Source organism: Blastomyces dermatitidis (assembly GCF_000003525.1).
Source record: "Blastomyces dermatitidis ER-3 genomic scaffold supercont1.2, whole genome shotgun sequence".
Lineage (NCBI taxonomy): Eukaryota > Fungi > Ascomycota > Eurotiomycetes > Onygenales > Ajellomycetaceae > Blastomyces > Blastomyces dermatitidis.
The window spans coordinates 2,818,003-2,839,776 of record NW_025544775.1 but is presented as its reverse complement, the minus strand read 5'-3'; the positions used below and the strand labels follow the sequence as shown (position 1 = coordinate 2,839,776).

Genomic DNA, 21,774 nt, shown 5'->3' with positions numbered 1-21,774 from the left:
TACTGCTCAAACTCTTGCGAAGTACTCCGTATCAACTCTGCAATTAACCTGTCGTTTTCGGGCTTTTGGGAGATCTGATGCGCAACACCCGAAAGCCCTGACCACCTTTCCTTTTGCAGGGGGAGAGGGGGGGGGGGGGGAGGGGAGGTCTGAATAATGTTATAATAATATATACCATCTTTGACTATAAAAAACTGTCCCTCTCCGTTCGTCCTGGACAATTTTATTTTGCTGCATCTTGAAATTGCTTTATTCAATACAATTTCATATCCTTGCCGCAGTTTTTTACTTGCTCTTACATTTTACTCGCTCCCTCCTTGCCGCAGTTTTTTACTTGCTCTTACATTTTACTCGCTCCCTCCTTGCCTACTTTGAAAGAAAGTGAGGATCAAGCTATAGTTGCCGGCGCTCCCCACCCGCATCGGTAATCCAATGGCGTCCGAAGGGCATTCCCCATGCGAAGAATATTCTACTGGTGAAGAGCATCCTACTGGAATTGCTCCCGCTTGGAGCGAGCTATCCTACCAGAACCGAGTCCAAGATATCAACGGGTATATGGAATCAGAATGGGTTTCTCCTCACTCGGTACATCCACGATTATACACTGTATGGTTGCGCCTATTCGCTAATAATAAAGCTCTATAGAACTTTCAAGCCTCTGCGAATCCATTTGCCACTACAGCGCATACAAATGGGTCCATGCCGACGCCAATTAGTCTTTGCGGTACACCTTTTCTTGAGCCAAGAGAGAGCCCGTCACAAAGCCATCAAGATCTCCAATATCGTGATATTGTGGATTCCCCAACACATGGACTCGGAATCAGTGGACCGACTACCTCAAACTATGTGCAACCTGGTATCTTCACATATGACCATCCACATCGCGACACACTGGATAGTCATTTTTCACCGGAATCACAGGGGGGAGGCTTCGGATTAAGACCCCTCAACGGCACCACGCAACCTAGCACTCTTGTTACGCAACCCAATTCTGCAAAATGCCATGTGAACATTGCTCCGAACCCTGCTGGACTTCTTAAAATCCAGCGCGACAGAAAAAGAAGCCAAGGTGTGGAAGTCTCACAGCGCCGCCGATCCCGGTCGGCACGAAGAAATTCGGGGCAAAGGTCGAGGCCATCACAAATGGATCGCGAAAACGAACTTGTTCGATTATTAAGAACAGAGCGGAATTTATCTTGGAGAGAAATAGTGAAGATAGTAAACGCTCAATTTGGAACAAACTATTCAGCGTCTTGTCTTCAGATGCGAATGACGCGTATGAAGCATCGAGCCATGCAATGGCCCGAGGAAGATGTGAGTATGTGTCCCTTATCCACTTCGTTGCCCCCGTACGCTAGTCTTATAATCTTTGATAGGTCCTAGCACTTCAACGAGCATATGAATTCTGGGAAATGGAAAAGTTTGAGATCATATCACAGAAGGTTCGTTGCTCACTATGAAAATAGTTATTCCTTATTTTATGTTCCATTCCCCCAGTCTTTTCATGTTTCCTCTCTCCCTTTCTTTTCCCTTACTTATTTTTCTTTTTCATTTCATTTATTGCAGATGCAAGAATTCGGAGCAGGAGTTTTCTCAGCGTCTCAATGCGAATTGAAGTGGCACCAGCTTAAAGGAGGTACTCATCCCATAGAAGAAAATCCAGAGGCTTCCGAAAGCCCACCTCGACGCCGTCAAAGTAGATCACGATGATATTTTTCAGCGAGACAATGCTGTATATTAATCCTTCGCTGTCCAATTTCCGATTTACGCGCCTCAAGATACCCCTAAGATATGTAACTTTACTTTCCTTAACAAACGAATTTGGCTGTGGTGATTTTTCTTTTTCTTTTCTTTTTTTTACCCCCCAGCTTCCTCGTTCACTGGTTTTACTTCCAACCATTATTGTTATCATATTTATCTTCTCAAGCATCGGACTTGACAAAGGTAGCGGGCCCAACCACCCGCCCAGAACAACTGTTACTCATCTATGTTAGAGTTTAATCCCTGTAGTGTGGCATTCTGATTATTTTCCTCATTTTCATTTCGGCTTCTTTTGCATTTTTGACTAAACTATGGGGGTGTGTATAAATCCCCAACCTTTGGCCCAAATTTTCGCTGGTCGCAATTTTATTCTTTGAATTATTTTTCTTTCTGTTTATTTTATTTTATTTTATTTTATTTTATTTTAGTTCTATCCCCCTTTATTTATTTTCTGCGAATATTTCACTCCAGCATATCTTCGCGAACAATTCTGCCGGTAGACAGCTTGTTATTCTTCTTAATATTCATCTTTGGCCTAACGCTAGCGAACAAGGAGTTGTGGTACCCCTACCCGTCTATCGCTAGAAGAAACAAATGCATTTCTTTGTCTCTCCTTTTTGTTCCATCTTAGTTGCAGCCTTATTGTTGCCTCGATGATTCGCATGTTGTAAATTTTTAATTTCTAATCACTTGTCTTATTTTTTTTCTCCTACTTTGCAAACCTCCCCTTTTATAGATCCTGCATTCGAGCGAAGTATTAGAAACAGAAAAGCAATAAACAACTAATATAAAAATTTCCCCTTTGTTTCGAGTTGGGTTGCATGTTAAGCAATATGACAGGCACCCATCTACCGCCGTAGGTACTATTGCGCTCGCGTTTGCGCAAAAATAGGCAGAGAGAAAGCAGGGTTATCTGTCTTGGATAAGCCTTGTCTCTGGGGCAGGACACAATGCCGGCTCGAAGGGGTGATAAATGGACCCATGCTACCGCTGCGTGAATTCGTCTTTGATATCACGCATGAGCCTTGCTGGGCCTACTGAGTCTTATCGCAGTCTAAGCAGGCCGAGGACACCCGTAGAAAACCCTCCAAGCATGTAAACCAGGTATCCAGGTAGAAGCTGCAACGGTGTTTAGACGACAAGCGCGCCACATCCCACCCAGCCATCGTGCCGAGGGCACGCGAGCAGGAGGAAAATAAGGATAGGTTGTATAACTAGAACCCAATGCCGGGCGAGCATGTCTCTCTAACTAGTCCTGAAACAACCTCCATTCCCGCAGCTAAGGCAGGGCTAAAAATGGATTGCACGTCGTTCACCCTCAAAATTCGCGGTGCTAATCATCCATGTCAGGCCCAGTCGCCTAGAAGGCTACTGCAGGCGGATGCACGGACAGCCCACTTAGCTAGCGGACGGGAATCTCCACTAGTTTGTGATAGGGATAACGCTTGTTCTCTCGGCGCTTAATCCGACATGTGTGGCTGGGCTATTGGCGGCCTCGCTCCCGGATCCCCCTGTCGCAAGTTGATTTGTTCAAGATGTCAAGTGTACTCGAATAAGAGTGTTAAGGCGTGATGTTATTTTCATAGTCTTGAAGGCGAAGCTATAAGGGAAGGCCAGTCCTACATGTTGCACCTTGCTTACTTTATCATCGAGCCCAACCCCCCCGGGGGGGGAAGAAATAGGCTGTTCAATCCCGTTCGCCAGGCACTGGCTGTCACGAACTGAACTCCGGGGCATATCAAACCTAGTTAGGCGAGCCGCTCGTCTGTGGAGAAATTCCCACCTCAAGAAAATAATCGAGTGAAAAAGAGTAAGTGGAGGAGAATGAAAGTAACCCTGCCCGCCTGCTACCAATCATTTTATTTACCGACTCGTATCAGGCGGCGCGCCAATTGTGATGAAAAGGTTAACCCGGCGCTGGGGCCAGGTTAGGGGCCGCCGGCATGTCCCATCTCCATGCTCTGATTGTTAAATCTGGGCTTCTTGTTTCGCGGGGGCGCCGTTAGGTTAATTTGAACAAAGAGGCCCGCTTTCATGGATACTAGGTCCCCTAATGCGAACGGGAAGAAGACGGAGTGATTAAGGATGCTGCATGCTGGGTTTAAAAGACATTGAGAAACTCTGGAGGTCTTAAGACATACTTACAAGGGTAACTTAAAATGGCAGCATTATTCAAACCCCGAAGATTGAATCAAGGGTTACACATCCCATGGTAGAAAAGCATAGGATATCATGCGAACGAATGCAGGGCAATAATAGATACATATAAATAATAACAAGAGTATTAAGGTTTAGGATCTGTTGAAGATAGTCAAGATAGTAGTAGTTACCCAACCTACTAAGCGCGAGTAAAGTAGTCAGACAAGGGGCGTCCAAAAAGTGTTTGTCTCAAATGAGGCTTGAATATTTAGACCTAGAGAACTTCTAGAGCCCTGGCTATCTCATTATTCTCATCATGAACTAAGGCTTTAGATGAAAGGAAATCCCAAACGCCTTATTCAACGATTTAAAGTAAAATATAAATATAAAATACGGAGTGTAATAGCCCCCATTCGGGCTAAAAATGGAAAATTCGCCGTCATTTGCCATTAGGCCCCCTCAACCGGCACCCCTCCACCCACTTCGCCGCCCTCCTCTTCGTCCTCATCCTCTTCAACAATCGGAAACGTCAATAGAGCTGCTATGCCACCCAGGCCATCCAACCTTCGCCCGCTTTCATGGTCAGAGCTCAGAACCCGGACTTCACCTCCTTCAATATCTCTCACTTTATCTACCAGCGAGACCCATCTATGCCTCTCGGCAACATTTTGAGCGCGAAATAATCTGTTGGATATTATAAGAACTCCGCCGCCTCGACCTACCGCGCCTTGCTCCACTGCTGATTCCACCTCTCGCGGACCATAGGTGGCTTTGTTGGTTTCCTTGCGTAGTTCGGAGAAGAATCTGTCCATGAGCGACGTTTCCTTTGCGTATTTGGTGTTCGAGAGGAGCGTTTGGACGGATGGGGATTGAAGCACCTCAGCAAGGGAGTGCATGTGGCCCGATGAGGAGTGGACAACGACAATGTTTTGTAGCAGGCCCTTCAAGCCCGGGGCGGATGTATTCGCTGCAGACTGGATATGTTTTTGGAATCCCGCCGCTGTGAAGCCAGGAGATGCCAGGAGGATTGGCTTTGTAGATACGCCGCTGGACGAAGGTTGACGGGATGTCACATTAATTTCGAGCAAGCGGATGAGCGTATCGAGGGTGGTTTGGAAAAACTTTGTTAAGGCCTTTATGATAGCGTGTCAGTATGCACTTCACGGGAGAGATTCCTTTTACGAGTATGTCTATTGTTGTTTACCTTGTCATGATCGGCTCCGCCTTGTCTCTTCCGCGGAATGGATAATTCTATTTTCTGCTTCAAGACCGTCTGGAATTGACCGATAAAGCAGATATGCGCCAGTCCTTCCTGCATTACAACCGCCACGGCTTCTGCCCTTCTATTCCCTCCTTCATCCACCGCTTCCTTCAACATTTCGACAGCAACACTATCCCATCCTCCAGCTTCACTTGAAGATTCCACCTGCTTCTCCAGTGTGAAATTTCTTTGCAGTTCCAGATCAAGCGTATGATGCTGCCCAATCTTGGTGTATGGGTTTTCCGCAACGACTCGGCCGGAGACATGGAGCTGGGAGTTTTGGGGGTCAAAATCCAAGCTCTTAACACGGATTTGTAGCGTCATATGTACTCGAGAGGAGCTTGTAGTTCCCGTTGCAGCTGTAGTAGTAACGCGACGGATCGCACTCGCTTTGAGAAGGTCATCAGGTCGGATGAGGTTATAGCAATGCCACTGGACGAAAGGTCACGGTTAGCTTTGCACTGGTACAAATACGTCGGACCAAGGATAGCGTTTGGTAGATCTTTGTGTGTTCTTTTCGGAAGACTAGCTGGAATTGATTAACATACCATATCCTCTGGCTCTTCGGGGTAGAGTGTGACAGAACCCGAGCCATCTCGCTCGATATTATTTTTGATTAGCCGCATCTCAGACCGCAAATATTTGGCCAGACAATTATCCGCGCAGATTCAAAAGACAAGCCTACACAGGAGTTCTGCATTAGCTCTGTGTATTCCTAAGAAGTCTAGGCCTTTGTATATTAGTCGTTATCGTGGTTTAGCCTTTGGAGTTGAAATTTTGTCGCGGCTGCGTAGGATGATGGTGGGGTTGTGTGGTCGTCATAATAGCTCGAGGCAATTGAATGTCAACCCCGCCATTACTGTAAAGACACCAACTGCACCCTCAGAGAGTTGAAAGGACTTCACTTCTCAATAACGATTGAGGTCGTCAATGAGTCAGAATTCGCGAATACGGGCAATTATTTATCCTAAGCGAGGGAGCTAGAATGATTCTGCAGCGCAAGTTTACACTTAGGTTACATAGCCAGAAGAGAGGGAAGTGGATGATATAATGACAGCATTTCTTGACCATTGTTCTCCACCTTACTTTATTTTCGAGTCTATAATCCTTATGGACATCCTTCGACGTCTCAAAACCGTAGTGTTGAATCCAGTTGCGAAATTCGCTCCCTCTTCTTGTGCATATAGACTAGTACCCATCAATATGGCCCCGTTGAAGCTTCAATCGACTCATAAAATGAACTCGGGGTATGAGATCCCGGTTCTGGGATTTGGTGTAAGTATCTATCATTTACTACCATTACTTATAGCAGTTAGGAAGAGACACCTGCAACGTTAAGCAAGTGCTTCCACATTTTAAGAACTATTTCAATCAATCCAGCGTTTCTTTCGTTGGTGCTTGACTGACGAGCTGCTGTGCTCTAATAGGTCTATCAAACGTTTGTTCCTGAACCCTTTTACAGATCAATGCCATAAGCTTAAAGGAAGCCTACTTAAATATACATATCTGACAGACCTCCGGAACAAACTAAGAATGCCGTGTTGAAGGCTCTCCAAGTCGGATATAGACATGTACGTCTAGTGACTCCTTCTCCAACTCTTCGTCCAGGCCGTCATATATCTGGAACCAGGCACAATACGACGTGTACAGCAGCAACGGAGGTCTTTCCTACGTGTCAGTTTTCTAAATATTTTTTAGATCGATTCTGCGAGGGCATACCACAATGAGGCCGAGTGCGGAGCGGCCGTCCGTGCATCTGGCCTCAAGCGCTCAGACGTTTTCTTCACCACAAAGGTGCCAAGGAAGGCCATGGGCTACGAGCAAACCAAGGACTCTATCGAGTCTAGTCTCAAAGCAGCCAATCTTGATTATATTGACCTGTGAGTGCAATGAGTCCGTATGGAAATGGAAACATCATGTGTAGCAAATGGCAGCTAATTTTTATTTTTGCAGTATGCTCCTTCATGCTCCATATGGTGGAAGGGAAGCCCGCGAAGGATCATGGCGTGCTCTCGTAGAAGCCCAAAAGGAGGGCAAGGTACGCTCCATTGGGGTTTCTAACTACGGCGTACACCATCTCGACGAACTGGAAGAATATAACAAAGGTATTGGCGGAAAAATCGACGTTGGTCAATATGAGCTGCACCCCTGGTTAGCTCGCCCGGATATCGTTGAGTGGCTAAAAAAGCGCAATGTCGTTATCGAAGCCTATAGCCCCCTCGTTCAAGCAACTAGGATGGACGACCCCCTTATCAAGAACTTGGCCCAGAAACATAACAAGTCGCCTGGGCAAATCCTCCTTCGATGGAGCTTGCAGAAGGTACGAATCCCCAGAAGCTTTTGTCAGCCTGTTATTGATTTTTCGATTTTGGGGATTGTTGGCGTGTATTAACTTTTGACAAGGGCTTTGTTCCTCTTCCCAAATCTGTACACGACAATCGCATTGAGGAGAATTCTGAGATTTTTGACTTCGAACTCTCCGCTGAGGACATGGAGACATTGAACACAGGCGAATATCACCATGTTTGCTGGGATCCTACCGTGAGCAGGGACTAAATGCAAAACTCATGGGAACAATGGACAATGTGTGATATGGCTATGACTGTTGGATAATACCTGTTTCTATCGCAGCTCTATAGCCAAAATAGAACGCCTTTCGTGCTGCAGATTGTGTTTTTGATGCATCCATGCTATCCCCTGGTTCCTGAAATACTGGTAGCCATTTGAATCCAGGAACTGGAAGATATAGAGGAGCATTGTGATAGAAGAGAAATACTAGATAGATGCCAGGGCAACTATTGTGGAGTTGTACTGCTTCACTTCTTTGTACTGTACCTCTTGTGGTTTTTTGTCTGCTCCCAGATCACCATTCACTACAAACATGCAAAGAAGATTTCTCTCTTTAAATAGTATCAATACCAAAAATCCTTTTTCATACTTCAGAATCTTCTTCGCTTCCTATTACTCCCCGCTTCTCTTTGAAAATTGGCAATACCCCGCGTACTCGCGGCTGATATTTGGATTCCTCTCGTTCAACTTGCTTTTCAACCCCTCTTCCTCTTTCTCTGAAGGCTTCAACTTTCCCTATTATTTCTGCCGTTGCCAGTCGTATTTTTTTTCATTTGTTTTTTATTTTTCTTTTGAAAGATACCTCCCTGTAAGGGACGCCCAGCCAAATCGCCCCCCCCCCCTAAAAAAAAGGCACAACACAACACAACACAATACGAATGTGCTGAATATATCTGGAATATCCACTTGGAGAACAAGCCCGCTTTAGCTTTTGGAGAGTACAGCTTTTCTACATACCTTACGAAGACATAGGATCCATTTGAATATCCTCAAGATGGGCAGAAAACGACGCCTCAGTGAATCGCCCCCATTACCACCTTTCGAGTACATGTCACGCAACCGTCGGGCAGTATTTGGTGATCCGCCATCCGCATATTTGGCTGCGGTGATAGAGAGAAATGAGAGAGCAAGCAGGAAACGAGAGCAAACCAGACTGGAGAATGAACAGAACCAAGATGAAGAGGAGTTGCCTAGGAAAAGGCCTGCCCCTGACAGCAGTCAAGTCCATCCCTACCACACTCCAGCAGCAGACAATGACTATCTCGTATGGTCGGGCAGTGGGACACCAGCCTCGAATACGTACCCTGTCTCTCGGACTAGTCATTCGCAATTTGCCGATTCAGAATCTAACGGAGAGTCCCCCGATCGAAGCGATAGTACTAGCACAGACCAGACCAACCATGATGGAGAGACTGAACTGAGCCAAGAGGAGCAAGAAGACGACAATTCTGAAGGATCTGAAGAAGATTATGGAAATGGAGATGAAGAATATCAAGATTCAGGGAGCAGTGATAATAACGCTGATATGGGTGACGACGATAATATCATCACCTGTGGACGCGATCCGCGGTCACTTGGCGCAACCATGCAGGAAAAAGATGAAGAAGACCTTGGCAACCGGCAAGACTGTAAGTATGATCTTTGAGGTCTAACACTTCTCTAATATTAAAAATGAAAGAATAGGGAAACCGGGCGATGGAACCGATATACTTCTGAGCAGAGAGATTTATGCTCCCCATCCTATTGAGATCGACGGTGCCTCCACCACCACCACCAGCTTGTTATCGGCCGCTTCTAGCGACGCCCTCTCCGCTTGCAATAAAGATATCCGGTGGCATTCTGCAGACCAGCCCAGTTTTGCTCTTCCAAGCCGTTCTTCTTCTCATATGTTTTCTGTTCCTGGCACGATATTTGTTGATCCTATTGATTTCGAGGATGATGACATCCGATCCTTGGCGCACAACTTGGCTGCTAACTGCGCAAGCTGGGGTGTGGAAGGTAATGACGTTTTGGCAAACGAGAATATACCACCAGCTGAAGTAATTCCCCAGGATTCAGGCCATCGACAGATAGGCCATCGTTACAGCCCTGTTTCGCAAGGTCAAGGTGTATTTCATGCTGGTAGCTCTCAAGCTGTCCAGTTTGCCACTGGTTCTGTGCCCATATTATCCGAGTCACTCTCTGCCGTCGATCCGAATTCCCCAAGCCAGGATGACCTTTTCCGTGAAGAAAATGATAATGGTACCGTGCACTACCCCGACGAGTTCTCCTCCGAGCTTGGCTATCAGAATCTGGATTGGTAGCTCTTTCTTTTATTGTTTCCCCACTTCGTGGTTAGTTAAAACTTATCAAAATTCGTACCTTTTGGGCAAGCATGCCATAGGTTTCGATACTTCCTTATACCTCTTTCTGGCCGAATACGTAATCCTTTGTTTGGTTGTTATGGGTGGATATTTTGCAAGAAACGTTTGTTTGCTCATACTTTGTCATAGTTGCACAGGGTTTATGCTTTTTGCTGCCTCGGAAATGTCCACAGCAATATGTGTACGTTCACTCCAGAGAGCAAACAAAAGTTTTGAAAAAGTTTTCAGTCAACAGAAAAGAAGAAGGAGCAGCATCTCTGGCCAAACCAACATTTGATTATGCTATGTCCTGGGGGTCGATGGAATAAGCATTCGAAAGTAGGTGGAGGCGGTCTCGCTTTGATAAAGGAACTTACTATTGTTTTTTCACTATAATTTAGTTAGCCTCTTAGTTCCACAATTGAACAAAGGAATCTGCCCATATATTGCTGGTTCCTCCGGTTTTTTTTTTTTTATTTTTTATTTTTTTATTTTTTATTTTTTTTATTTTTATTTTTATTTTTTTTTTTCCCGAGCAATGCTTCTTTTTAGTAGCAAGCAATGGCAGGCAGGATGTACACGTTTACACACCGTTCTCATATGTATGCGACGCGAAGCTGGGTAAACTGGGCCATACAGCCTTGCTAAGCAAAGAGCTGCTAGTTGCTCTCTTTCCCCTGATTGAGCCCCGTCCAGGCTCTTGCTTTAATTTTTCCCACTTCCTGTTTCTCGATCACACAAGTAACCGCCCAAAACTTCGTGTACCTGCAAACCTGCAAACCTTCTCCTTGTGTGCAAATGGTTCGAATTATATCTATGAAGAAAGGGGTAAGCCACGCGCCTCAGAGAGAATATTATTTTTGAACAATTTTAAGAAATGTGTTTCATTTTGATATCCGACGAGCTCCGACAAGGGGGGAAAGAAAAGGACAAGGAAAAGCAAGAAGGCTAAAGGACATAGTGAGAAGTAATGTAATGCTTTCAAGTAAAAGGAGGTTAGGTAGGAAAGCTGTGTTTGCTGGCATGGTCGAGTAAGGAGAGGAGAGGGACAGGCGTAAAAAGGAGGAAAGAGAAGGTAACTAGAAATAAAAGAAAGCAGAAGGACTTATCAGGCATGTGCGTAGTTTCGATTCAAAAGAAAAAGGAGAAAAATTAAAACAAAACTGGAAAAGAAACCACTATGCCCTCTCCTTCTACCTGCTCATTGTTTTTCCCTTTTATATTGCCATGCATGTCACGTCAACATAAGTCCCCACACGCCCCAATTCATTATGAACGCCTGAAGAAAAATCGCTGAATTCATGCGGGTGGTCCAGAATTTCGTCACTGTCTTTCCTTCCTTTTACCGTTCTCTTGCCTTATTCTCACGCTTCCCTCGTTCTCCCAAAACACAGCGCCCCTATAAAATCCGGGGAAGGCATGACGGAAACCAAATCTAAGAATCCCCGTCGGCCCTCGCAGGATATCTCTGCCGCCCCTCCCCCTCGCTCGCCACACACACATACATAACACCCATCAAAAGGTTATCTACTCTTCATCCTCCTCCTCATCGACAGTCGTCTTGGCGATACGGTCCAAATCCCGCTGGCCGCTCTGGGTAATTCTCCGTCCGCCCTTCTCCTCATCGAGTTCGAGCACGCCAATCTTCTCCAAGGATTGGATGACTTTCCGGTCAACGGCGCCGCTGGCATCGACATGATGGGATGGGCGGGAGCCGCGGTTCTTCGAACCTCCGTGGACTTTCCGTAGACGGCCAACACCGACGGTCTTGCGGAGGTAAATGTGTCGGGCAATGGAGGCGGCGCGGATGTAGTACCTATTTTTCGGGGTTGGATCATTAGGCCATACTGAATACTATATTTGCCAAGCGTCCTTGGCTGGAACCAAAAAGTAAAACGAGAATTTTGCATACCAGTCGATGGATTGAGGAGGGAGCTCATTGCCTCTTGATGTCTTAACGGTGTCGACCCAACCTGTGTCGCAAATCAGTCAGAGGGAACCACTTTCCACAAAGCAAACCGCGACCAATACGCCCCGCTTTCTGTAGAGAAAGAAAGAAGGGGGCGATGCGGAAACTGGGGATAAACGAAATAGGGACGGACCTGGAATTGGCAATTTGCCTTGTCTCTTCAGGAAGGCGGAGTATGCCTCGATGAACTTTTGCGCCTATAGATAAAAGGAAAAATCACATATCAGTAATCCGAACCTATCAGGGCTGCATGAAAGATCCCGGAAACTCCAAGGATGAAAATGGTGCGCTTCTTTTCATTTTCCGCCCATCCACTGCATAACCGCCATCCCAATCCATTTTTTTTTATCCTTTTTCAATCGTCCCTTTAAGCGATATATCCAGCATCTCATCGACCCCCCCCAAATCCTTCCCCCACCCCCAAAATCCCATCTCTCGTTCCGAAACATTCGTTTTCCTCATTGTCATCCATCCATTCCCCTCCCCCAATGATTTCCCGATATAGGCACCCATCTTTCATCCCACCCCACAAAAGCAAGAAGGGCGAGGGACGAATAACGCATTAAAAAAGACTTACATCCACATCACGAACGGTAACACCTCCCATGATTGCGATTGTCCTTTGAATGCCTTTGGAGGGCAAATGTGATTAAACAAGCGGCGGGAGGGAGGAAAACGCGAGAGGTGTTGTGAGAGTTGAAAAGTCCGTTGGTCGATTTGTCGATTGTCGTCTCGGGCGGAGTTCTTCTAAGGTCGTGGTCGCCTCGCTTCGGAAATTTCGCTTGTTGTATCTTCAACTGTGTGGTTGTGGAGGCTCAAGGTCATTTAACCTATTTCGGACTAGTTGTACCCTAACACCTTCCATCCAACCATCTTAGTCATGCACTAAACTTAATTAGGATCACTCTTAGTAGTCCCGCTCAACCTCGAATAGATTAATGTATGTCAAGAACTTTAATAAAGGTCATTCTTCGTTAGATCTAAAACATATCTAATAAAAGGAATATTCATGACCTGTCCTAACATCCACCCAGAATTATCCTGCAGTAGCCGTTAAGCATCAAAGCTTTCCATATTAAGTTCAAGGAATGTCCATTGTCAAGCCGCCTAATCGTATTGCATATTAAAACAGAAAAAGAATAGAAATAGATGGAGATGTGTAGAAGCAATCCCCATACCGGTCTTATCGTCGGTTCCTGAACGCCAATAGTGATAGTACAAAAAGTTAATCTAGCAGGAACGCTGGCTGGTCGTGATGATCCTATTATAAGGTCGAAGCTCTCTGAAGACCAACGCAGTATCGTACAAACAAGGTATCGATAAAATGTTCGTGTTTGATTCCTGGAGATCGGCATTTTTCGAATTCGTCGATTGCCTCTTGAACAGAAAACCCCTTTTCCTCGATGAGATATGAAGTGACAAAAAAGCCGGTCCGGTTAAATCCGTAGTGACAATGTACTCCAAGTACCGGCCGCGGAGCCCCATCTGGAGAGGACTTAGATACAGCTGATATTTCTTCCTCTAAACGACTGACAAGAGAGACAAAGTCTCGAACCTCTTCAACAGTCGGGGGGATTTTGGACACTGTTGGAAGTTTGTGATACTGTATCCCACCCTTCTCAAGCTGGGCGGGGTCATAAACCGGACTTTCGTGACTGATATCAATGACTGCATAAATCTTGCCTTTCCACTTCTGCGCGAATGGTATGGGCGTGTGTATCTCATCAACCTCACGCAGGGTCTTCATTGCGACAAAAGTGTCACCCATGACAGCTGAAACAGGATCTATGGCTTTCCATTTCTCGAGGTTCTTGACGTCCCATTTCCCTGAGGTTGTTAAATGTTGAAGCTGCCACCCCAAACTCAGACGAGAGTCAATATGCCTAGGGAAGAAGTCTTGGATCAACCCTGAGAGTGTTCGACATGTATGTCGGTCGTAGAGGAGGGCATGGGAGGCCGGTGCAGGAAATATATATGCTTTTATACCTCTTTTGCCGCCATTGGTGGCGTTGGCTGATTTCGATAAACCGGACGAGCTAGCAATATTGGCGAGATCTCCTCGTGCGCTTTCTCTTAGCGAATGTCGAACTTTAGGGTTGATATTTTCGTCCTCAAAATCCGCTCCTTCTAGCTGGCTTTCCGGGAAATCTGACGAGTCACGTTGGCCATGATCGGAATTAAAATACTCGACAATTTTCGTAACCTCTTCCGGCTTTGTAATATTATCGGATTCTCCCCCTATGAGCAAAACCGGGACATGCACTCCTGCCCATACTTTCTTGCCAGGTAGGCCACCTACAGCTTCCCCAGTGCTGCCATATGTCGGAAGGGTGCTCCATGCCATCCTCCTCCATACCGGAGTTTTACTCTGTTGGTTGAATCTAAGCTGGAGATTTTTGGTTTCCAGATCAGCATCTTCCCCAACAAACCTCGTAACGCTAGGGCTGTGGGGTCCGCCTCGTCTGTCCCATCGTCTAAAAAGGTTGAAGACTGGGTCTGGAGTATAGAGAAGTTTGCGCAAGCTTGCGGTTTTTGCTTCCGGGGGAGGACCAGCTGGTGGGCAGACGGCTACCATTCCGATGACATGCTCCCGCAGTGACAACATGAGAGGAGATTCTGAGGACGCAATCAACGCTGAGAGCGAACATCCCAAACTGTGCGCGATTAGTATAATTTTTTGGCCTCTTTTCTTGTCACGGTACTGGTCAATTGCAACAGCGAGCAAAGTAACAAGTGCCTCGATTGAGTATGCCGCCCAGGACTTGGGCGAAAACGAAGACAGGCCGCACCCTGGAAGATCGATACCAAAACAGGGAGCAATATTAACCAGACTGGTTAGAAGAGGGTGGAATTGGGTAAGGGAACCCCCAAGTCCGTGAATAAATACCAACAGAGGTAAGGGTGATGGTTCCGTGGGAAGCTTTTCGATATGAGGGTGAGGGTAAAGGAATGTCCTGATAGAAGGGTAGGTTGCAATCGGGGTGGTGTAGGATATATTCGCGGAGTGCTTTTTAAGCAGGCCGGGATCAGTGTCATCCACTCCTAATAAGGAAAGTGCAAGTCAGTGATATACCAAACCAGAGAACTTCCACCACTGATTCCTGACGCGGCATACCATTGCGTTTAAGGTGAGCGCTTCTAGAACTAATTGAGCGTCCATGCACATCGAGCGCCTTATCTTTTTTCTTCTCGGAAAGGTCCGTGTCGTCACTCGAGCTGCCGTCGGAATTGGTTGTTGTTGGCTGTTTGCCCAACAACACCTGAGTTCTTTTTCTCTCATGCCTAGGAGAACGTAGGGAGCGAAGCAAGAGGAGACAGCCAGCCATGGCCACGATAATAGGGATACCCACGGATTTGCAAAATACACTCGTCACTTCACTTGGCGCAATGTCACCACCAGAAGTCTCGATTGGCACAGCATTGATCGGGCTCAGAAGGTGCAGACGGGACAAGCAGCAGGCGATGTAATCCGAAGAGAACTGGATGAAAGCTGAAATGAATGAGAAGATATGAGTAAGAAGAGAAGTAAGTGGAGAGGAAGAAGGCAAAGGGGATGATGTGAGTGAAGCGAAAGTGTTCATCGACATCGTGCAGGTAAACGGGCTTTTCAGCTCTTTATATGAGAACTAAGGGAGCATTCAAAAAAGGCCCACGTTCCCCTAGGCCGAGATTCCCTAAAGACTCAGCCGATAAGGTTGCGGGATGGGAGCCGACTAGGGTCTAGTTCCCACTCCAGAACCATACAGCAAGAAACCTGACTGTTGGGCAGCTATAACTTTTTTGAATTGCAAAGCTCACTCCTGTTTCACCAACTCAACGGAGCGTGTAAGCTGCGAACCAATGGCAAGCCACGGAAGGCAGTGGTGCTTCAATGAATAGTTAACATGAGCTTGTTTGTTCTGCTTGGCTAGATTTATGGAGAGAACATATGCCTGACAACTGTCAAGTCATAAGGTCACCATGCGCGCAAAGTTGACGACGAGGAGATGTTGAGAGGTTATGTTTTGAACACTCGATCATCCAAACAGAAGGTGGTCAAATCTGTCACCTAGGTAAGGTAGGTGACACCCTGACTCTGAGCGCTCGCAGCCTGCACCATCGACAAACGATGGAAGCTGCAGCCCCCGTAAACCACCAAGTCTATCTAGGTCATAGCACAGTCCAGATGTCAGTAACCGCGTCTAAAAGAGAACCGGGGTCCTGGTAAACCAAGCGCGTGGGTGGAGATACGTGGAGGCAGCAGTCGAGCTCTTAGAGCTGCAAAGAGAATAACCTATTTCTTGAAATCGGTCTAGTCCCAGAGGTATTTTTAGCTATGTATCCAATCGTGAGAACTGGAGGCACTGCGTGGCTGACAGAGCGGGGAAAAGCTGAAAATGAATGATAGACACACTGGATGACTTGTTGGACGTGGAATAAATAATGCAGCGTCATCCAGCCCGGTACAAAATTATGGATGTTGGTCAGAACCCGTGGACCTTGGAGCAACCAGGCTTGTCACGTGGAAGTCGATTGGATAAAGGCCGAGGTAACTAGCTAACCCCGATTAGATTTAGCGCATTCCATCCCTCGTTCTTGTCTCTGATGAGTTCATTGGACTTGGAAAACATTTATGATGTCGACTACGGAGTACATCCGTACGAATTGGCAGAGACATATGTACAGATTCCGTATATTCCTTCAAATCCCACTGGATTCCACCGCCTGTTTATCTGCGTGAATATTTTATAGGCTGTCCCATCCCCAGAAGCCTTCCGAAGTGCCTCTACAACAGAACCGACCCCGACCAAAGTAACTCTTCATCAAAACATATCCGTCATTGCGCCATGCGAAGCGTCACCAACAAGCTTTGCGTACTTGGCCAACGTGCCACGTGTAACATGCGGCTTCGGTGATTTCCAGCTCTTCATCCTCGTAGCGATCTCCTCATCCGAAACTGCCATGCTGAGCTCATTCGTCTCTGCATCGATCGTAATCATGTCTCCATCTTGCACCACTGCGATGGGACCACCAACAGCAGCCTCGGGGACGATATGACCTACGATAAACCCATGGCTGGCGCCAGAGTACCTACCATCTGTTATTAGGGCGACATTTGTGAGCTTGGCTCCCATCAGCGCAGCACTGGCTTTGAGCTGCTCAGGCATACCGGGCCCTCCCTTAGGCCCCTCGTATCTAACGATCAAGACAAGGTTCTCTCCGCGTGGAATTAAGCCCTGGTTAAGTGCGGTATCGAGCTCGTGTTCCTTGTTAAAAACCCGGGCTTTCCCAGTGAACTTGGTGCCCTCTTTCCCAGTAATTTTAGCGACTGCACCACCAGGGGCGAGGTTCCCTCTGAGGATTTGAATATGACCCGTAGACTTGATAGGGTTAGCTAGTGGATGAATTATGGCCTGGTCTTGCGGCAGAGACGGGAATGATTGGATATTCTCGGCTAGCGTTTTCCCGGTTACCGTGGGAATATCGCCGTACATGAGGCCTGCTGCAACCAACAGCTTCTGCACTGATGGAATTCCACCAATTTCATATAGATCCGCCATATAGTACTTCCCACTGGGCGCCAAGTCGGCGATAAATGGGATTTTGTTGCTCACCCGCTGGAAGTCATCAAGTGTCAATTCAACCCCGGCAGTTCTGGCCATGGCTATCAGATGAACGACACCATTGGTGCTTCCACCCAGCGCCATAGTGATCACCAGAGCGTTCTCAAAAGAGCGTTTGGTGAGTAGATCTCGTGGTCTAATGTTCTTTTCCATGCATGTCCTGATCGCGTCCGCGGCTTTTGCACACTCGCGCATCTTCGATGGCACTGTGGCTGGGGTAGAGGAGGAGCCCGGTAGAGTCAGACCCATTGACTCAATCGCAGTTGCCAGGGTGTTTGCCGTATACATCCCAGCGCACGCTCCAGCGCTAGGACAGGCGTTACGCTCAATATCCTCCATGATCTCGTCTTTAGTTTTTGACCGATCTCCACCGTCATCGGGCTGGGTTAAGGTATTATAAGCATATGCACCTGCGGCTTCGTAGCAAGTCGAGACGTTGATTCGCTTTCGGAGTAACTTAGAGTATCCGACCTGGATAGTCCCACCGTATATCATCAAGGAGGGTCTATTATGTCTTGCCATCCCCATGATGCAGCCGGGCATGTTTTTGTCACAGCCAGGAATAGCAATGCAGGCATCGTGATATTGAGCGCTTGTAACAGTCTCTATACTGTCTGCGATGATCTCACGAGACTGAAGAGAGTACCGCATCCCTAAAAATTTTTGTCAGATTTAATTTCGCTTTACGAAAATAAACCGGGGTAGCCCGGGGGACATAATGTAGAATGCAACTAAAAAGAGCCGGAAGGGAACGAACACACCTTCGCTCCCCATAGAAATCGCGTCTGAAACACCAATCGTGTTATATTGCCAGCCCAACATCCCCTGATCCGTAATTGCCTTCTTGACAGTCTTTCCAAGATCTAATAGATGCATATTGCAAGCATTTCCTTCCCACCATACTGTCGCAATGCCAACCTGCGGGCTATTCTTCATACTGTCGCGATCTGGAACCCCGGCACCATATAACATCGCCTACCCAAGGGAGAAAAAATAAGAGCGGGGGCAAAACATCAGTAACGTTTTCTAGATGGAAAATGTAAGGGCCGCCCGAACATTAATCCCGCGGGAAACAAAAAGCATTAGGGAAAATTATAAAATACCTGGGCTCCCGGAAAATCATGATCCTTGGTGACAAACGTAGAATACTTATTCAACACCGGTTTACCGTCGCGGGTCGCATCATCCGGGAGGCAGGGGAATTGGATGTATCGCGGCTCTTCAAAGGCGTCATCTTGTTCTGAAGAGGACGTTGTGGTAGTCATTGTGGCAGCTCAAGCGTTGGACCGAAGTGCTTGTGCAGGTTTTGGAGAAAACAGATAGCTTAGCTACATGTGTTTGTAGAAGCCCGGGATGGAAACCAAATTTGCGACAGCAATTCGATTTGTAGCAAATATACATATATAATATATATATATATATATTAATTGTTATTGAGAGCCGGGGAGCAAATTTTCCTACAGCGGAGTTGGATAGGACTTGGCGGGGGATTGGAACGACATCAACCATGGAACAAACCAAAATAAAATCCAAACAAATAGAGCTATAACTATGGGTTTGATGTGAGGAGAAAAACCTCGAAAATAGTTACCCCTAACCATCCCTTTCAACAACAACTCCCTCTCCCGGTTGTGCCCCGCATCTCTTGGCCGGCATACCTCGCACTCAACGCACGTCGCGAAACTCGGCCTGCTCGTAGGGGCCCCTGTAGTGACCGGCAACATCGGCCATGACGGGGAGGAGTAACTGTAGGCTACTGGGGCAAAAGAGCTCGGTCACCACCAGCGCACTGCTGGTAGAAGGGCCGACCAACCGCGGGACCCCCAACAGTAACTTATACAGTTCTGGTAAGCATGAAAACCCACCTCGCCATTGGCCCATGCTTGTCTGTCCACAACCAACCACAGTTGGCGGTGCGGGGGGCTAGCATAACCGCAAATATGACCTCAAGGAATTATGCAAGTGGTAGACTTCTAATAAGCTATTTGACATGGACAATTAAGTTGATGTTGATTTGCTGAGATTGAGATCAATTGTGCACAAAAAACGGGCATTTGTGTAGGCCAGCTAAGCCTTGTCAGTGAAAAGAACCATCTCGAAATTTCGTCTGCACTTACGAAGTCTCATCTCTTTGGGCTACTTGGGCCCTTCCATGCTGTAATTTTTTGCAGAGCTTTTCCAACAGCTCTGCACAAATCGGGGACAATTCTCCAGGGACGGAGGAAGGCCGACTACAGCACGTCTTCTGGCGACGAGGCACAATTAGCGTGGTTTTTTAACGTGTACATTAGCGTATTAAATACACGAAATCTATTTGATTATATGACAGATCAGCTGTATTGGCATGTTTCAGTGTAATTTAGAAACTCCTGCCAACACCAGCTTTTCAGACAGAGAGGAAGATTATTACATACAGCACAATTTAGATCTTGAACTTGAAGCTCTATCTTATTCATCATTGCTGTCTTTCTTTCATACTGATATCAGACACAAGCTTGAGCAAATGACAGAAATTTGATCATGTGAAGGGTAGAGGATTTAAGAACTCAAAGAGTTGATAGAGTTTTTGATGAAACTGAACGTTGGATAGAGTAGAGTCAGTGTCAGTAGTTGTCAATTGATGAAGAATATAAGCATTGACAATAGCGTGATTGATAATCCAGTATAATTGCCAACCAGGTGCAAATTGATTATACGCAGTAGTATATGAGACTCATGGGAAACTCTACGCTGATTTGCTAGATTAATCTCATTCCCATGAAAGAATTGGAAATCATCTGCAGAAGCCATATTCCTCTCTCAAGAAACCAGAGTTAGGGCTAGAGAGAGGGGGGGAGGAGGGCATGTCCACAGTGGATATTGATACGAAGATGGATCAAAATACTCCGTAGAGCAGATTGCATAGAATTTAGTATGAGAAATTATTGATTGGTAACTACTTCTGAACTAGGCCACAATTAAATAGCGCAATACCATTACGCCGTAGTTCCCAGACAAGAGCTTCTTGTATACAATCCCCCAAGAAACGACGCTTTTCTTGCTCGCTTGCGACTCTCCCTCCGTAGCCTGTCTCTACCGAAACCCAGCCATCAAGACCGCCAGTGATCGCTATTGTCATGATACTTCCCTTCCCCCTGACTGGATGCAAAATCCAGGGGATTTCTCAGAACTGCCTTTTGGATGCTATACATTCCGCTCCAGTTGTCCATAAACAGGAAGGTGCAGTTTTAGTGCGAGTTCACGAATCTGCTGTGCTAAAGTACAGTAATGGGGTGTCCCTGGCTGAGGTGAGAAAAATGAAATTTGTTCATAAGAGAATGATGCATGGGAAGAGCGGTCTGAAATTTACGATGGGGAGGGACAGGTGATGGGACATCTTCTGATGGAGTTTATCAGTGGTAACCCCTTGTACGACATCTGGCCAACGCTCACCAACGAGGTCTGAACCTCTGAGCAAGCCCAAATTGTCGAGTGTCTTTGTGGTCGGTGGTGGGGTCTCGCTGGGTCCGGTCTTTATTGATTACAGCGCTGGACCATTCCTGACTGCTCAGCACATGGAAGCTTGGTTTAATGAGTATCTCTTCATATGCAAAGAATTCAATCGTGTTTCAGACAATCATCCTTGGTTCTCTGGCAAATTCCGCAAGCTTGTTATGTGCCACATGGGCATTACTACTCACAACATAATCCTTGATGAAAATGGGAAGATCTGGCTGATCGACTGGGCCCACTCAGGTGGATATCCTATGTTCTTTGAAACAACTGTGCTACAGAGAACTGGCAGTTCTGAATGTACACAAGGGTTATTGAAACATATTGATATTATCAAGAGGAAGCAAAGAATTTGCTGGTGATAGGTTTTGCTTTGACAACAGCAGCATGGACAAAATCATGTCCCAGGATAACAGGGTGTAGAGTATGGTTGTGGCAACAGAATTACTTGAATCCGCATTCATTAATATATCAAGTGCACATACATCAAGAGACGCTAATAGAAAGTGCCAGGAGTCATGCCAGTAAGCTGGGCAGCTGGTCTACCTAAAAGTAGCAGCCTTGTTCCCCTGGATGAACTTATATCGACTGGTGAGGTTCCGGGCCGTCCCGTTCGCTAGAAGTGGCCCAAGAACTTTCACCTTCCTATCATACCTATCATAACAGAGGAAAACTTGAAGTTAATTTCTGCAGCCAACACAAATGATTGGTTCGCCATCGCTGTAGACTGTCATGGTTTGAAAATGACATTTGGGTGAAATCGTACTCCGTACAGTCTATGGTAGTTAGCCAAATGCCTGCCAATTACCCCACAAAGCCTTTGATCAGGGTTCCTACAGAGCCGGTAGATAACTATAG

At 46.4% G+C, this 21,774-nt stretch overlaps 7 protein-coding genes across 10 annotated transcripts; 3 read left to right on the top strand and 4 right to left on the bottom strand.

The window, feature by feature from the left end:
• Positions 1-432: 432 nt before the first annotated feature.
• Positions 433-2,561, top strand: BDCG_01706 (the record flags this gene model as incomplete). Of its 3 annotated transcripts, none has more annotated exons than XM_045417235.1 (4): positions 433-585; positions 646-1,314; positions 1,377-1,442; positions 1,567-2,561. In XM_045417235.1, the coding sequence occupies 4 exons, from the start codon at positions 433-435 to the stop codon at positions 1,708-1,710; spliced, it is 1,032 nt and encodes a 343-aa protein (XP_045274109.1). In that variant the 3' UTR covers positions 1,711-2,561. The 3 variants fall into 3 exon arrangements, with proteins under 3 accessions (XP_045274109.1, XP_045279712.1, XP_045279711.1); XM_045417237.1 differs by having other exon boundaries at positions 646-1,318; positions 1,652-2,561; XM_045417236.1 differs by having other exon boundaries at positions 646-1,318.
• Positions 2,196-6,267, bottom strand: BDCG_01705 (translation factor pelota). The gene is made up of 3 exons (XM_045417234.1): positions 5,710-6,267; positions 5,105-5,593; positions 2,196-5,033 (listed from the first exon to the last, which is right to left on the bottom strand). The coding sequence occupies exons 1-3, from the start codon at positions 5,785-5,787 to the stop codon at positions 4,350-4,352; spliced, it is 1,251 nt and encodes a 416-aa protein (XP_045274108.1). The 5' UTR covers positions 5,788-6,267; the 3' UTR covers positions 2,196-4,349.
• Positions 4,405-8,106, top strand: BDCG_01704 (alcohol dehydrogenase). Its single transcript, XM_045417233.1, has 7 exons — positions 4,405-5,084; positions 5,196-6,436; positions 6,589-6,599; positions 6,675-6,732; positions 6,860-7,041; positions 7,115-7,481; positions 7,565-8,106. The coding sequence occupies exons 2-7, from the start codon at positions 6,212-6,214 to the stop codon at positions 7,715-7,717; spliced, it is 996 nt and encodes a 331-aa protein (XP_045274107.1). The 5' UTR covers positions 4,405-5,084; positions 5,196-6,211; the 3' UTR covers positions 7,718-8,106.
• A 257-nt stretch (positions 8,107-8,363) lies between these two features.
• Positions 8,364-12,690, bottom strand: BDCG_01702 (40S ribosomal protein S19). The gene is made up of 6 exons (XM_045417230.1): positions 12,399-12,690; positions 11,955-12,018; positions 11,765-11,825; positions 10,444-11,668; positions 10,230-10,242; positions 8,364-10,162 (listed from the first exon to the last, which is right to left on the bottom strand). The coding sequence occupies exons 1-4, from the start codon at positions 12,426-12,428 to the stop codon at positions 11,380-11,382; spliced, it is 444 nt and encodes a 147-aa protein (XP_045274105.1). The 5' UTR covers positions 12,429-12,690; the 3' UTR covers positions 8,364-10,162; positions 10,230-10,242; positions 10,444-11,379.
• Positions 8,365-10,309, top strand: BDCG_01703. 2 transcript variants are annotated; one of them, XM_045417232.1, is made up of 3 exons: positions 8,444-9,138; positions 9,194-9,843; positions 10,003-10,309. In XM_045417232.1, exons 1-2 carry the CDS (start codon positions 8,505-8,507, stop codon positions 9,811-9,813), a joined length of 1,254 nt encoding a protein of 417 aa, XP_045279710.1. In that variant the 5' UTR covers positions 8,444-8,504; the 3' UTR covers positions 9,814-9,843; positions 10,003-10,309. The 2 variants fall into 2 exon arrangements, with proteins under 2 accessions (XP_045274106.1, XP_045279710.1); XM_045417231.1 differs by having other exon boundaries at positions 8,365-9,138; positions 9,194-10,285.
• A 395-nt stretch (positions 12,691-13,085) lies between the features above and the next one.
• BDCG_01701 (dual specificity phosphatase) lies at positions 13,086-15,408 on the bottom strand (the record flags this gene model as incomplete). The annotated part of the gene is made up of 2 exons (XM_045417229.1): positions 13,086-14,863; positions 14,937-15,408. The coding sequence occupies 2 exons, from the start codon at positions 15,406-15,408 to the stop codon at positions 13,086-13,088; spliced, it is 2,250 nt and encodes a 749-aa protein (XP_045274104.1).
• A 1,215-nt stretch (positions 15,409-16,623) lies between these two features.
• Positions 16,624-18,689, bottom strand: BDCG_01700 (dihydroxy-acid dehydratase; the record flags this gene model as incomplete). The annotated part of the gene is made up of 3 exons (XM_045417228.1): positions 16,624-18,077; positions 18,186-18,399; positions 18,528-18,689. The coding sequence occupies 3 exons, from the start codon at positions 18,687-18,689 to the stop codon at positions 16,624-16,626; spliced, it is 1,830 nt and encodes a 609-aa protein (XP_045274103.1).
• Positions 18,690-21,774: the final 3,085 nt, after the last annotated feature.

Coding starts and splice junctions, on each gene's coding strand:
- BDCG_01705 (XM_045417234.1), bottom strand. CDS start 5,787: ATGCGGCTAATCAAAAATAATATCGAGCGAGATGGCTCGGGTTCTGTC. Junction 5,594..5,709: donor CCGAAGAGCCAGAGGATATG/GTATGTTAATCA, acceptor CCTTTCGTCCAG/TGGCATTGCTATAACCTCAT. Junction 5,034..5,104: donor GCGGAGCCGATCATGACAAG/GTAAACAACAAT, acceptor GCTATCATAAAG/GCCTTAACAAAGTTTTTCCA.
- BDCG_01704 (XM_045417233.1), top strand. CDS start 6,212: ATGACAGCATTTCTTGACCATTGTTCTCCACCTTACTTTATTTTCGAG. Junction 6,733..6,859: donor TCCAAGTCGGATATAGACAT/GTACGTCTAGTG, acceptor AATATTTTTTAG/ATCGATTCTGCGAGGGCATA. Junction 7,482..7,564: donor TTCGATGGAGCTTGCAGAAG/GTACGAATCCCC, acceptor ACTTTTGACAAG/GGCTTTGTTCCTCTTCCCAA.
- BDCG_01703 (XM_045417232.1), top strand. CDS start 8,505: ATGGGCAGAAAACGACGCCTCAGTGAATCGCCCCCATTACCACCTTTC. Junction 9,139..9,193: donor CCTTGGCAACCGGCAAGACT/GTAAGTATGATC, acceptor ATGAAAGAATAG/GGAAACCGGGCGATGGAACC.
- BDCG_01702 (XM_045417230.1), bottom strand. CDS start 12,428: ATGGGAGGTGTTACCGTTCGTGATGTGGAT. Junction 12,019..12,398: donor TTACCGTTCGTGATGTGGAT/GTAAGTCTTTTT, acceptor TTTTATCTATAG/GCGCAAAAGTTCATCGAGGC. Junction 11,826..11,954: donor AGGCAAATTGCCAATTCCAG/GTCCGTCCCTAT, acceptor TTTGCGACACAG/GTTGGGTCGACACCGTTAAG.